This window comes from Mytilus californianus, unplaced genomic scaffold (assembly GCF_021869535.1).
Source record: "Mytilus californianus isolate M0D057914Y unplaced genomic scaffold, xbMytCali1.0.p SCAF_6, whole genome shotgun sequence".
Lineage (NCBI taxonomy): Eukaryota > Metazoa > Mollusca > Bivalvia > Mytilida > Mytilidae > Mytilus > Mytilus californianus.
Genome location: NW_026262712.1, coordinates 113,138,239 through 113,155,162, shown reverse-complemented (window position 1 = coordinate 113,155,162; position 16,924 = coordinate 113,138,239). Strand labels below are relative to the sequence as shown.

The 16,924-nt window shown below is 32.8% G+C and overlaps 1 protein-coding gene across 3 annotated transcripts in view; it reads left to right on the top strand.

The window, feature by feature from the left end:
- The window catches only part of LOC127704506 (ETS-related transcription factor Elf-3-like), a 48,452-nt gene that overhangs the window by 24,032 nt on the left and 7,496 nt on the right, over positions 1–16,924 (top strand). For 2 of the 3 annotated variants that reach the window (XM_052208600.1, XM_052208598.1), the window contains exons 3-4: positions 1,457–1,637; positions 7,084–7,275. In XM_052208600.1, coding sequence (XP_052064560.1) covers positions 1,457–1,637; positions 7,084–7,275 — 373 coding nt within the window. Of the gene's footprint in view, positions 1–1,456; positions 1,638–1,716; positions 1,879–7,083; positions 7,276–16,924 lie in introns of those variants that run through there. The other variant, XM_052208601.1, reaches the window with a different exon arrangement.

Sequence of the window (16,924 nt, the reverse complement as noted above, 5' to 3'; positions counted from 1 at the left end):
AAAATTGCAAGTTGTATATGAATAGAAAGGCTGTTAAAATGTCCAGTCGCACATTCTTACAAAGGTTTTGTTCAAGTTATCCCGCTTTTAAGTGTAGTATGATTTGATGCAGGCTCGAAACTAGAGAGAAGTCAACAGCACTTAGAGATGACATAAGACGATCAGTGACGAGATTCCGGCCTGAACAGTAAAACATGGCGTGATCAAACTGGAGTTGTAAAATCTCACCGAAGTAATTCGTGCCAGTGTTACTCGGTCTTTTGGATTTGTCGCCTTTCTTTTCTTTTTTTTCATCTTAGACATTTTCTCAGTTTTGGTTGACGTGTGTTGTCTTTCCTTCAATTTTTGATTTCTCCATTGGTATCCTAATTATTACATTTAAAGTTTAAAAAAAAATAGACATGTATAATCGACAAATACCATTCGAATTTGACATCCCATAAAATATAGTGCTAACTTACAAGCATTAATGGTGCAAAAAGTCGCCCAGCCTGCCACAACAAAGTTAAAACCTATTAACTTAACATTCAAGTTATATTTAGTTATACGATATACCATTACCTCTGATTACTTGAACTTAGACTGTCACATATATATGTGTAAACTTAAATATTATCCTCAGAATATAAGTTCCCAAGGGACAATATATTAAGTAAAAACTATCCCTACAGATGAAATATAAGTCATTAATGGATATTTTTTACCTTTAAAAGTTGTCCCACTCTAAAAAAATGTATCCGCTACGAAGGATAAAATCAATGTAGATATAATATCCTAAGGATAAAAGTGAGTAGTAAAATAATTTCCCATGGGATAATATTACCAAGAAATTTATTATTTCTAGGGATAATATTTCTACAAAATTATATCCATTTGGGATAATATTTCAGTAAAATTATATAATTTATAGTGAATATTGTTTTATTTCGAGGACAGAATTTTCCAAGCATTAACTGGGTTATTCTTAACCAGATATTCCCAAAATTTCCTACTAAGGACTGTTTTTAATTTTTACGTAAAATGATCCGGGAGATAAAATGTCTTTGAATATTTTATCCTCTAGGATAGAAAATTGCAACATTTTATATCCCACAACACTAAAATAATATCCATCATTGTGGATATTTTTTTAGTGTTGGGGATATAATTTGTTGCAATTTTCTATCTTAGAGGATAAAATATTCCAAGACATTTTATCCCCCGGATCATTTTACAGAGGGGATCAAATTAATTGTTACAGTTGTACATAAATATTTAATTTACTTTAAAATACGATACTATGTATTTACTACTACGAATTGACTCTGCATTACCGGGAATTTCAATGGCAGTGTATATTAAATTGTTATGATCTAATACACACGTACTGTCAAACATAAACAAAACTACCTTTACCCGGCCAATTGATATATTGTAGCCTCGTTCTAATACTATACTGTCCTCGATTTCTTTACAGCTGGCAGACGTGTTTACTGAGGCTATTTTAACTGAGGATATATTTCAGTCCTTAGACCAAGTGTCCAGTAGGGCCATGTCTGAAACTATGGAATCTGTGAAAGGGTTAAATGAAAATGACTTTCTTAATCAGCATGTGCTTAGTGAAGAGAAAGCAGAAGTAATCATAGCAGGCGCAGTCGGTAAGTAAAAACGAAAGTAGATTTTCAAGGAATTCCCTTTGTTGACAAAATACCAAGAAATTAAGTAAACTGTGAATTTCCATAAAAAATTTTAACGGAAATGATTGTTAGGTTTTCTTTAATCTTTTAAAAATGGATTGGGAAGCAAGTGATATAGACTTTTGGACTGGAAATATATTTAGTAAAATTAGTTGTTTTCATGACAACGGAAACGAAAGTGCTCAACTACCGGCAAGCGCAGGTAGGCTTTCAGAGAATTTTTTCATGCATTTGCTGTTTTACCCGTGTGTTAATTATTGTAAATGTACTTATTGTGTTATATTCTCATTTGTTAATTAATTTATTCGCTTAAACATGTGGTGTCCCTCACTCTTTTTTCTTCACACAAAATTTCCCCCGGCACCCTATCCACTCATGTCGGACGACTGCAAGTCAGAACCACGTGTTTGGTAGAGAACATGTTGTACAGAAATGGACTAAAACGGTAACAGGCTCTATATCTGTAGGCCCATTGACCCCCCCTTTTTTTATATATATATTTCACAACTGTGATCAGGGTATACTATTCATGGGAATTGCATTGTTTCAATAATTCCTTATGATGTCAAATTTTTTTGTGTCTGTTTTTCTAATGAATTGGATCGAGTACCAAAGCTGTATCTTTTTTAAATACCTGCATGCCGTATACTCTTGGCAAATATGATAATAAAGAGCAAACATTTTGTAAAGACACTTGTTCACTATCAAAGACGTATGTTGAATTTTAGACAGTCTTTTAGTTTTTTGTGTCGTTGGGCTATTATTTCATAAACATATTCCCATCATCTCCTTTCATTCATATGAAAAAAAAATTGATTAAAAGATGATGTTGTAAAAACGAAAGAGAATAGAATGAAGTTTCATATGGGTATTGCGATAAATGATTATGACGTCTAACGCCGGGCGGTACTAATGGTACCATGGTCAATACTGTATGTAATGATAGACAGGACTGGTGTACATACCTAGTATCCACGTCAGGGGTAAATCAAGGGGGGTACAAAGTAATAACAACACCCCTGTTATTGTAGAAAACTGTGTTTTTAGTACATACTTATGACTTTAGTCCCCCTTTTTGGCAAAATTTTACGGAGATCCCCTCTGGCCTCCCCCCCCCCCCCATTTGTTTTTTAAGGCAAGTTCTGGATCCGCTATGGCACACCATTTGTCAAGTTTGGACATACCCGTCAACCTGACTGGTAGGAATATTTAATGCAGATCAATACTAAATCCTCCGCCTATTGTCTCTGAAAGAGAGAGAGAGAGAAAATAGTACCTGGAAAACGCTTAATTATCGGTTATAATTGTTTGCCATAGTCAGTGGAAAATGGACAGGGGAAGGAAAGTAATTAAAAACTGTTCTACATTAACGCAGAAATAATTAGCTAAGAGAGATTCGCGCAAAATAGAAAACTAAGCAGTTGAGAAGACAAGCATGTTCAGTGGCTGGTGATTACTTTCTGTTACATGCATGACCTATTTTCATAAATTAACCAATAAAAATATATCAAGAAAATTCAATACTATTTTGTACAAATTGTTTGTGAGTGCAGATGAATATATTGATGTAAATGTGACATTCAGGACGGGTAAAGCAGGACTACTTTTCTTTCTTCAATAAAATACAAAGCTCAATAACAATCAAGTGAAGTCGGACACATGACTAAGTGTATAATTACATATCAAGTTTTCGTAATGATATGATAAATATTAGAAGTCAGTGAGAACTTTCTACGATTATGTATCTTTAAGAACAGATTTAACAGGATCTCGGTGATGAATTTGTAATTACCGAATGACTTGTGACGTTTCTCCTTTTGTCGTTAGCTTCAGAACAAAAAACCACGTTACAAGTTCTCTGTCTATTTTCCCCTCAGGGTTTCCCCAAATATTTACTTCCTGGTCTAGAGTACCTTATGTTTGCATTGTTGACAATATTAAGGGTATACAATAATTGACAATTTAAATTATCTCTGGGGTTCATGCCAGAGGGATTTAAATATGTTTTATCTGTTCGGTTGATAACTTTAAATATTTGTAATCGATACCGTTATAAAATAGGAACAGTTTAAAAAGTTATATCAAATAATACATATATATATATCAAATCTTGCGTCCAACTTTAAAATCAATCAGATTACACTTCAATCACCTGCATACCTAACGGTATCTAAATGACATTTTCCACTTTACATTTTATTTTGCAATCCGAACGGTTGTTATCTTATTTTTCTTATGATGACCCCTACACTTTTTCAAATCATATAGGAAATTGGAGAATCTCACATACATTATGATAAATCCTCCTATATTTGTAGATTTCAATGTTATCGTTCTTTTATAATGTTGGTAACAATTCCTTTTTATTTTTTAATGCATTTTAGGCCCGAGCATACCCAATAGTCATACTAAGTCTTATGCCTATAGTATTGCATGACCCCTTCCATGTCGGTCAGGTTCAGTAGTCTTGACATTTAAACTTTAAGACTGAATACACAGATAATAAATGACTTCCAGAAAATCTAGTTGACAATTCCTTTTTATTTTTAATGCATTTTAGGTCCAAGTTAGATCAAAATATCCTATGGTAAAAATATTGAGTGTGTAAATGCTTATATTATTGACCCCTAGCTTCCATGTGGATCAGCTTATATATTATTGACCACTTCCATGTGCATCAGGTTCAATCTTGACATTTAAACATAGTGAGTGACTTTCAGAAAATCTAGTTGAAAACATACATTTGTATGTGGTAATCTCGTATCGAGATATGTTTATCATTGTGTGCAAGGCAATTCCATAAGTTCAAAACTTATTATGTGATTTGGGGTTTTAATTATGTCTTTCATTTGAATGAAAATAATCATTATCATTTTTATCATTATTTTTATGTTAGTAATGCCTTTATTAAAACGAAGATTTCGATATTCTGTCATTGGTTGGGGCAATGGTCAACACTGCTATTTTTTTTCTCTTTCTCACATTTATTTTATAATATACTTGTTGTAAAATACTAGCATTAGCATAGTAACTACTTGTTGAGAGCAATTATGCTTTCCATGTATAAACATGTCTTTTTAAATATACACTTATTTTGCACATGGGAAGTTTTAAATAGTGTTTGAAAGACGATACCCCGAAAATTACGTTTTTAAATGTCCATAAACAGTCCCATTGTTAGTCCATAGAGCTACAACTTACACAGGTTGTTTAGTAACTCTATATATTATATATCTGGGGTTCGGGTTATGGTAGAAGTTTATTTCATTGGTAGTTTGTATACACATGATATTCAACTATTCTATGAGAAATATCTGTCGTTCAAATTTCTTTTATTATACATCCGTATATATTCAAGACTTGAATTGTGTATGCAAATATTCAGTGGTTACATATAGTTCGTTTCTTCTTAATAGTCTGGCTTTACAAATCTGCATTTTTAGCTGATCTGTTCCAAAGTGTCAGTGCATCTTGGTCACAAACATTCTTCGATTTTCGAGTTTCAAAGTTGCTTCTTTTTTTTTCGTCCACAAACAGACACTGTATATAGAATATATTGTCTTGATAATATAAGATAAAGAAAATGTGATAGTATTTCCAATGAGACGAGACCACTATCCACCAGTGTACAAAAATATAGGGTATTGTACAACCTTCAACAATAAGGAAAACCTATACCGTATAGTGAGCTATAAAAGTTCTCGGCATGGCAAAATGTGAAATAATTCAAAAGAGAAAACAGACGGCCTGATTAATAAACTGCCTCGCTGAGCGCAGCTAGACACGCCCGCAGAGGTCCAACCCTGAACAGTTGGGGCAAAAATGGACACAATATTCAAGCTTGAATAAGGTCTGAATTTGGATTGTAATTAAATATTTGACATATTATAGGTTTCTGAATAAATGTAGTCAAAGATCTTGAAATTGGTAACATGAATTGAATTTATATTCAATTAAAGATTTCTTGCTGTTGTGCAATACTTAGTAAATCTGTTGTCAGACTATAAACAAATAAAGTTCAATTAATTCTCAATGTCATATTAGAAATTTATGAAAATAAAAAGGGAGCTTACATCAATAGATATAAACAATTCACCAAAGTTTCATGAGAATTGGTGACAGCATTTTTGAGTTATTGTCCGAAAACTGGAAAATCACCCCTTTTTTTAATGAATAAAACCCCATAACTCAGAAATGTAAAATTTATAAAATTCTAAAGAAAGCTTACATCAATACATACAAACAATTCACCAAAGTTTCATAAGAATTGCTGACAGCATTTTTGAGTTTTTGTCCGAAAACTGGAAAATCCCCCCTTTTTTTATGAATAAAACCCTGTAACTCGGAAACGTAAAATCCAAAATTTATAAAAATCGAAAGGGAGCTCATGTCAATAGATATAAACAATTCACCACAATTTCTTGCAAATTGGTGAAGCATTCTTGACTTATTGTCCGAAAACTGGAAAATCCCCCTTTTTTTAATGAATAAAACCCCACAACTCGGAAACGTAAAATCTAAATTTTATAAAAAACGAAAGGGAGCTCACGTCAATAGATATAAACAATTCACCAAAGTTTCATGAGAATTGGTGACAGCATTTTTGAGTTATTGTCCGAAAACTGGAAAATCACCCCTTTTTTTAATGAATAAAACCCCATAACTCAGAAATGTAAAATTTATAAAATTCTAAAGAAAGCTTACATCAATACATACAAACAATTCACCAAAGTTTCATAAGAATTGCTGACAGCATTTTTGAGTTTTTGTCCGAAAACTGGAAAATCCCCCCTTTTTTTATGAATAAAACCCTGTAACTCGGAAACGTAAAATCCAAAATTTATAAAAATCGAAAGGGAGCTCATGTCAATAGATATAAACAATTCACCACAATTTCTTGCAAGTTGGTGAAGCATTCTTGACTTATTGTCCGAAAACTGGAAAATCCCCCTTTTTTTAATGAATAAAACCCCATAACTCGGAAACGTAAAATCTAAATTTTATAAAAAACGAAAGGGAGCTCACGTCAATAGATATAAAAATTCACCAAAGTTTTATGCAAATTAGTTAAAGCATTTTTGAGTTAATGTCCGACATGTTGACGACGGACAGACGGACGGACAGACGGACAACGGTATACCATAATACGTCCCGTAAACGGGCGTATAAAAAAACAGTAAACGAAAAACAGATGTAGCAGACAGCGACTAACGATAACCACTGATTTACAGGCTTTTTAACTTTGGACAAGCAAACAAAAGAATGAGGCAGGCTTAAGCATGAGTTTGTTGGCTTCATTTACTATCTGTATAGACGTGGTATTATATTCTAGCATAGCTACTTTTAATTTCAAATTTTACATTCGCTAGGATGGTAATAAGAACGATAACTCTTATTGTTTTTACAGACTCGAGCATCCAAGAGCTGACGCAACCTGATGATTTAATGATCCCATTAATGTGGCCAAATGTTTATGGTGACCAAGGTGGTGAAACTCTAGTCGTAGAATACGAAATAGAGGTTCCTCCAGAAGAAACCGGGGAAATGATATACGCAAATTCACCCGGTTCTGCTGGCGATATTTCAGATTTCTCTTCCGGTAAGTTTAGTCTGTCTATAGTGATCAATGTGTTTAAATTCTAGTCTTAAAGAAATCAGAGTAATAATCTAATGGTAAGTTGCCAAAAAAAAAAAAAAAAAAAAAAAAACGGAAAATAATCATGCATCGAAATGATGTTCTCATAATTTCATTACTTTCATGACAGGAAAACGAACAAAAAACTACCAGCTATCGACAGAAACGTTTGCTAATGAAGTCTTCAGACTCTAGAAACGTGTTTCTATAATAGCTATCGTGTATGCTTGTAACCTTAATCCTTTGAAGCTTAGATAGTTCCAGTTGAAATTTACTATCAACGTCTTATTTTCAGCTCGGAATTTTTGCCCTAAAATGTCACTAAGAACCAAAGTACCAAAGGATTCCACGTTTTGAAATAGAATGCGCCAGTATACATATTATGCATATTATATCCGCCCTTTTCTATAATTTTCTTTTTAATATGAGACACAGTAAACGTCTCTCTCTATGCATGCAATGCTAGTCATGTGAATTCAGACTCCCGTCAGTAGAGGAAATAGGTCATGTGAATTATAGGTCATGTGAATTCAGACTCCCGTCAGTAGAAGAAATAGGTCAGGTGAATTCAGACTCCCGTCAGTAGAGGAAATAGGTCATGTGAATTCAGACTCCCGTCAGTAGAGGAAATAGGTCATGTGAATTCAGACTCCCGTCAGTAGAGGAAATAGGTCATGAGAATTCAGACTCCCGTCAGTAGAGGAAATAGGTCATGTGAATTCAGACTCCAGTCAGTAGAGGAAATAGGTCAGGTGAATTCAGACTCCCGTCAGTAGAGGAAATAGGTCATGTGAATTCAGACTCCCGTCAGTAGAGGAAATAGGACACAATTGGTAAATGTTTGGATAGAAGAACTATTCTGGTTTCCTAATATTCTGCAAAAACACGTGTCTTTCGTCAGTTGAGACAAGTCGTTCGTAACAGTCAACAAATTTGTAAAACTAAGGTATAGAAAATCGACACTAAACTACTATAAGTGACAATTTCTTGGCAGAAAAACGGACCGGAAGCTACTATGCGTCAGAAAATATGTTCTTTTTTCTTTCAAGTGTGAAATAAATATGATGTATTGAAATCATGCATCAAACTACATATCCTTGTTTTTGAATAACAAGTAATTGTTGGTCCCTTTAAAAATCTATTTTAAATTAAAATGCTTATTTAGCAAACATATACACACTTTCCGGTCCTTAAAATGGCAAGTTCAGAGCTGTTCGCAGTTTTTTACCCAGATATTCAAATGCATATTAATGGAGTGCATATTTTGCAGTTCGATAGACAAAAAGTCTTGATTTTCCTGGAAATGGGTTTCTTTAACTCGAGGACGCTTTTTTTTTTGTAAAACCTAAATCATGAGTGTTTATCGGCATAATCATCGAATAAAGCTGATTTGGGTCTTCATGAAATTGAGGTTTTATTTTACCATTTTTATACGACCTCAAAAAAATTTGCGTTCGTATAATACCAGAGGAGGGACGACAGCCTTAGGTGCTGTGTGCAAATTTTTGTAGGTCACGTGGTACGATTTTAGCGTCCCTCGACAATTTTGAATCTGGAAAAGATCGATTTGTTCATGTTTTTATATCAAATATACTCTCTTGCACTGGCCGAAAATACAGAAAGTTTTGAAATAAAAAGATTAATCAATTATAGAAGATCACTTTATTTGAAATATTTTCTTTATGTTTTTTTTATCTTTTAGAGTAAATTCTATCAATAAAGAAATGCACTGAAATGGCGGGAAATTTTATTCGATCTCTGCAAAATCACGAGGCACAGATTTTTGAAAATTTTACAAATGTCAGCAAGTGAAAATCATTCAAATTTATGTCAATCAAAGAACACTATTCGAACATTCTAAATCCTCTTAAGTCTCCAGCCGTTGCTTAGTAATAAGTCGCTAAAATATGATTTCCGGTAAGTAAACAATGATATCCAAAATATTTGTCAAATCCGCGAGTAATTATGTTATTTTAGGCATATAAACTCTTATGTATTTTAATTATTTTGAAAACAAAATGAAAATTTTGTTTTATGAATAACCATCATGAAAAAATATAGTTTTTTTTCATAATTGAATCGTGCATTATTTGTGTATTGGATTGCTTAATTAATTGCCTTCCGTCTCTAGTGTTATCTCTGTTTTGTTTACTGACAAATGACGAAATAATGCAATATTTAAAATTTAGTATTTTACAAAACTTTGTCCCGATTAAAAACTTAAAACCGACTGAATAAATTGAGAATTCAGTGATTATCGATGTCGAAATTAGCCCTTGGTAATAAACAGTCAGTTTGGGTATAAATATGTTTATTGCCAAGAAATAACTAACAAATTTGTTTATTATGTATGTACAAAGTATATATGTATATTGCATGATCAGCCCTTTTGCATATTACTTGTTTTTTTTAATTGATTCAAAAAATTTCGCTTGTCCAGGTGTCACTAACGGTGATGTCCACACCACGAGTAGTTTGATATAAATGACACAATACAACAAATGGAAGTTTTTAACGACCTTGACTGGCTATACAGCCCTTGCACGGTCGGTAATGACACAATACCACCCCGACCGATCGATAATACAAGACAAATATGCGTGCCGTGTGCAGAGTGTCGTCCCTCCTCTAGTATAATACTATCATGTCGTCGTCGTCCGAAGACACATTTGGTTTCAGGACAATAACTTTAGTTTAAGTGAATGGATCTCTATGAAATATTACCAGAAGGTTCAATACCACAAACAGAAGGTTGGGATTGATTTTGGTGGTTATGGTACCAAGTTTAAGAATTAGGGGCCAAAAACAAACATTTTTGTAGTTTCCGGACAATAACTTGTGTGTAAGTGTATGGATCTCTCTGAAATTGTACCACAAGGTTGCATATCACAAAGGGAAGGCTGGGATTGAGTTTAGGGGTAATTACCACAAACGTTCAGGAATTAGGGACAAAAAGGGGGCCAAAAACAAGCATATTTCTAGTTTCCAGACAATAACTTGTGTTTAAGTGTATGGATCTCTCTGAAATTGTACCACAAGGTCCCATACCACAAAGGGAAGGCTGGGATTGAATTTGGGTGTATTGCCCTAACGTTTAGAAAAAAGGGGCCAAAAACAAACATTTTTCTAGTTTCCAGACAATAACTTGTGTTAAAGTTTATGGAACTCTCTGAAATTGTACATTTTGCCCGAAAGGATAATAATCTTCAAAATTTAAAAAAAAATTGTAGGGGGGGGGGGGGGGGAGATTTTTTAAATTTGTTTTGGGGGTTCATATTTTTTTTTCTTCAAAACTTTTGAAATTTCAGATTTTTTTTTTTTTAAATTTTGGGGGATGGGGGGAGTTCATACTTTTTTCTTCAAGATTTTTCATACAAAATTTTTTTTGGGGGGCACAATTTTTGTGGGGGATTTTTTTTTCATAATATTTGTTTTTTTTTCCCAAAATTTTCCATTTTTACATTGATTATTTCTGATTTATATATAAAAGCAACAAATACTGATATTGCAGGAGATATACACCAAACAGGGTGTGTAAATTATTATATATAACAGATTAACAAAGTATTGTGCAACAGCAATAAATCTTCAATTGAAAATAAATGCAAATCTTTTAACCAATGTCAATGGGATTAATTTAACGTCTTTAATTTTTGGGGGTTCTAACCTTGTATTACAATTTGGATATTGGGCCCCATTTTTAAATTGGTCCACATTGAGGTCCAAAGGGTCCAAAATTAAACTTTGTTTGATTTCATCAAAAACTGAATTATTGATATTCTGAATCTTATTGTGCATTTAGATTTTTTTTATTTTGGGCCCTGTTTTTAAACAAGTCCATATTAAGGTTTGAAGGGTCCAAAATTAAACTTTGTTTGATTTCAACTAAAATTAAATTTTTGGTGTTTTTTTTTCATATGGTGAATCTAACCATGTTGTTAGATTTTGGATATCAGACCATACTAGGTAAATTAAATGTCCCATTCCAATTCTTTAAGATCTTTGTCTACATTTATTTTGTGTCAGAAACCTATATTATGTCAAAAATTTGATCATAATCCAAATTCAAACAGTATCAAGCTTGAATATTGTGTCCAAACTTGTCCCAACTGTTCATGGTTCAACCTCTGCGGTCGTACCAGACTGCGCTCGGCGAAGCATTTTATTTTTAAAATCAATTCGTTAGTTTTTATACTTGGTAATCCCAGAAATAGTATTCTACTCGATCGATCGTTTAAAGGTCTGAGAAAGCAACCAGGAATAGTCTTGTTCAACATTCTCTGCAATATCGGAATCCTGTATTGGTTGAAATTGCCACAGAAGACATCAACAGTTTTTTCCCCCAGATTTTCAAGATCAGAAAGGGTGCTTTAAGATTAGAAATTTAGTGAAATATTAAAATAATTTATAATAGAAAGCGTATAGCCAAATTCATGTACTACAAATGCATACAGTAACACATTTACCGTTTTTCTCTCTTGAAATTTGTACATATTATCTGGGACTATTATACTAAGTTAGTATGATAGTCCCAGATATTATTCTTGAAGCAGAACACAATAGATTACAAAGAAAGTAATTTGGGTCCAAGTGCTTATTTTGAAAACCAAGTTTTTTATTAGTCCCCTACCGACAAAGTCGAAGGGGACTTAAGGTTTGCACTCTGTCCGTCTGTCTGTCTGTCCATCCGTCAGTCCGGCAAATCAGTTTTCCACACTTTTTTCCTTCGTCCTTGAAGATATTGATTTGATATTTGGTGGATTGTTTTATCATGACAAGTTACAGATCAAGTTCGAAATTTGTTCCGGTCTAATGATTTTGTGCAGAGTTATTGTCCTTGGACTCAAATAATCAGTTTTCCGCACTTTTTTTTGTCGTGCTTGAAGAAATTGAATTGATAAATTGGTATATAGTTTTATCATGACAAGTTACATATCAACTTCGAATTTTGTTCCGGTATGGTGATTTTGTGCAGAGTTATGGTCCTTGGACATAGAAAATTCACCTAAATAATCAAGTTTTCCACACTTTTTTTCATCATGCTTGAAGATATTGACTTGATATTTGTTATATAGTAAACACCATGACAAGTTATAGATCAAGTTAGCATTTTCTTCCAGTACAATGAATTTTTAACCGGTAGGGGACTATGTATTGCCATTCAATACTCTCAGAATGCTTGTTCAAGTGACTTTTTGGTGCCATATTACGATTCATTTATGAAGCATCGTCGTGCAGTTATTTCTGCCGTTTATCAAAACATACAAGTTATTATCATAAATTGGAATTTATTGGTGTTAAAATTTTTTTTTAAATTATTTCACTTGAATCGATGCCCTTGTAGAAGATTTTGTGCATTAAACAAAATATTGCATGTTCATTTAACCATTTGTAAATGATTTTAAATTTTAAGTGAAATCTGAAAGCTTCTTATTAGTAAAATTGAAAACTTTGCAAGGATAAATCAACTGCTTAACTACGTCATTGGAACTCTGGTGAATAGTTGTCTCATTGACAATCATACCACATTTCCTTATTTATATATGTAACCTGTATGCATTTGTAGTGGCAAGAAATTAGTACAAGGTTTTCTATTTCCAATAATTGTATAATTTTACAGAAATTTCATGGCATTCATGCAACCTTCATCATAATGACTAGCTAAAAGGCTCAATATATTTTGCCTCCCAAAAAATGGATGGAAATATCTCTTTCCATTTGAAAGTTCGGTTATTTTTTTCAGAAAAGTATTGAAATGATTTTTTTTTTTTTTACCTTTTTTGCAAACATGTGAAAATCAAGCAGAAATATCTAGAAAAGTAGGTCAGGAAGGTGCATGCTTTTTGCATGTTTCGAGAGTCATGCATATCAACAATGTACGGAAGCCGGTTAGAGTCAGGGTGGAGTTTTATTTTTAAGTCGTTATAACAACTTAGCTCACTTGTTATAATGACTTAGCTTATCTAACTCGTTATAACAACTTAGCTAACTTGTTTAAATGACTTAACTAACTCATTTAAACAACTTAGCTGACTTGTTTAAACGACTTATCTAACTCATTATAACGACTTGGCTAATCTAACTCGTTATGACAACTTAGCTAACTTGTTATAACCACTTAGCTAACTCGTTTAAATGACTTAGCTTACTCGTTTAAGCAACTTAGCTTACTCGTTTAAACAACTTCACTAACTGGTTTAAACGACTAAGCTTACTCGTTTAAACAACTTAGCTAACTCTTTTAAACAATTTAACTAACTCATTAAAACCACTTAGCTAACTCATTATAATGACTTAGCTAACTTGTTATAACAACTTAGCTAATTTGTTTAAATGAGTTAACTAAATCATTGAAACAAATTAGCTAAGTTGTTTAAATGAGTTAGCTAAATCGTTGAAACAAATTAGCTAAGTTGTTTAAACGAGTTAGCTAAATTGTTGAAACAAGTTAGCTTAGTTGTTTAAACGAGATAGCTTAGTTGTTTAAACAAGTTAGATAAGTTGTTATAACAAGCTAGCTAAGTTGTTATAACGAATAAGATAAGCTAAGTTGTTAAAACAAGTTAGCTATGTCGTTTTAACGACTTAAAAATAAAACTCCACCCTGACACTAACCAGCTTCCGTAACAATGACTTTGTGTCAAAATTTCAAGGACAAATCAATTTGGTAAAATCTCTTTTGTATCTAATGCCTTCTATGTAATAATTTACCTCATGTATGGCTGTTCGAGTAAGACTGGCTGGCTCACAGCACCAACTAGGCTGTTCGAGTCAGACTGGCTGGCTCACAGCACCAACTAGGCTTTCCGATTCAGACTGGCTGGCTCACAGCACCAACTAGGCTTTCCATGGCTGTTCGAATCAGACTTGCTGGCTCACAGCACCAATTAGGCTTTCCATGGCTGTTCGAATCAGACTTGCTGGCTCACAGCACCAACTAGGCTTTCCATGGCTGTTGGAGTCAAGACTGGCTGGCTCACAGCACCAACTACGCTTTCCATGGCTGTTCGAGTCAGAATGGCTGGCTCACAGCACCAACTAGGCTTTCCGTTGGTTTTAATATCATATTAGGAGAATTTTTAATTGACATGTGTTGAACCATTTAACCTTATTAATGGGATATAAAAAAAACCTTATTGGTGGTATATAAACCTTATTGGTGGTATATAAACGTAGAATGTTTGTCTGTTTTTTTGACTCCAGTCCTTAAATTTTCTGCACAAAAATAATGGTAAGTAAAATAATGGTCACTTTTGTGTTGTAAATCTTTGGACATTCCTGATCATTACATTTTAATTCCGTTTTGGAAAAAAAAGCCAAATGCAGCATACATAGCTCTTATCTACTAATTTTAGCTCACCTGACCCAAAGGGTCAAGTGAGCAAGTTAGCTGTTTTCATCTCTCCGTCCGTTAACTTTTACAAAAAAAAAACGTTTCCTTTGAATTTATTGTAGCAATTTGAATCAAACTTCACCAAAATCATCATTTGTGTATTAGTTTAAAAGTGTTTCAGATGATCCCACTTACCAACCAACATAGATGACATGACTAAAATTTGAACGAAAGGATAAAATGAAAGTTGTGTCTATCATCTTGAAAAACGCTATAGAGAAAATCTGACAGGGGACAGAAGTGTTTAGAATGTTAAGATCAACCTACCGTCTATTTACACAAAAACTATCAGAAGACTTCTTATATGAGTTATTGTCCTTAAATGAAGATTTATTGTATTTTTTTCCCTTTTTGCCTATTATCTTGAAGACTTTAATAGATGGAGAGAAACTTCTAATAGCAAAAATGATCAGCAAGAAGAGATCTATAAATTTGGCAACAAGGCCAAAATTCACAGTGTTGGTTGACTACTTATATGAGTTATTGGCCCAATAAATCACGATGTTTTTACAATTTTGGTAGTTTTGCTAATTATTTTTAAAACTATAATTGATAAAAAAAAAAAAAAGAGAAACTTTTAATGGCCAAAATTATCATTACTAGGACAAGATCTGAAAATGTGCAAATAAGGCAGAAATCGTCGGTTATTTCCCCTACATGGCGATTTTAACCGATTACTATTGAAAAATGATTAATCAGATCTAGTGTGCATTTATTGTACTCTTTTTTCAGCATTTTTAAAATTTTATACAGTTTTTTAAACTATAGTAGAGAAAGAAGAAACTGTGAACAGAAAAAATCATTAACAGCACAAGATCTACAATTAAGTTATTGTCATTTACCTCCTTATAGGAGTTATTGCCCTTAATTGACGATTTTGACTCTTTGATATGTGTTTTGCAAAAACTATTGAAAATAAAGAGAAAATGTTAACAGCAAAATTTATCACCAACATGACCCCAAGACAAGATCTTCAAATTGGTCATGTTAGTCCTTTTCTTATTGCCCTTGAATGACAATTGTTTACACATTTTTGTATGTTGGCCAAAATCTATAGATAAATAGATAAATTTTATTTCCAATAGAGGACCCATTATAGGCTTAGTCAGTACATTGATTTTTTATATCACACAATTGCAATAGACAATACACAAGAAAATAAAAAAAAAGAAATACAATTAACTGGAAAAAAAAACATGAAATATAAATTGAGTTAATAATACATGTAGTCACGTAAACCAGTATGTTTAGTAGATAATAATATAATAGATATAGAAAGGTGAACAAAAAATAAACGACCAGTAAAACTAAATCAGGAAAAAAAAAAACCCTATAAAATCATTTTTTGTCTGCATTGTTAAAATTGCACATTGATCCAGCCTCTTTAGAACCTTTAATCCTGAACAATATGATTATCTGACACTGTAAGTGAAACGAATTCAGGTAAAATTGACCAAACATCTTAATTAAATTAGACTTCTTTGAATGTTGATTTGGAAAGGTACATGTAGGCCTATTACTCAGCGGTGGAAGGGGGTATACTGTTATCATGTCCCATGGAAGATAGTTTTAAAACTATTCATACTTTAACAGTAAATATACATATACTGATAATGTGTGATTTTTAGAATCTAGGCATAACAAGTGAACTTATACAGGTGTTGTCCTTTTGACATTGTTTACCTGTTCACTATTTATAGTTGGTTCAATACACGCATGACAATTTAGTGTATTACTTCCGGGATTATCCCGCCAAATATCGTTGCTAATGAGACGAAATTTCCCGATAAATTTCACTTAAAATTATGCAAATGTATTATAAAATTTATTTGGAATATTTACAAGTGCACCAGTTAATCAGGACTGTACAATTTGTCTCGATTTAAAAGATAATTTGTCTCTGGAAAACCCGGAAGTAGATTTGACATATTTGTCTGGAAGGCATTATTTTCACAACTCTCCAGTTTATTTTGTTTTACTGGCATTAGATCGTATGAATATCGCAAATACATAGTGTTTGTGAACAATGGAAATAATAGATGTTTCAAAAATTAAGAAAGGTAAGGCAAAAACAAGTCACAAACAGCTGTTGTTAGACGAGATATCAGTTTTAGCAAGTCCAGCAGATTAACCACGTCTTAGGAGGTGTAGAGGTTAAATTTTAATAGGAGATATACGAGTTGTTGATACTTTTCTTTTTGTTTGCTGTTAGATTCATAA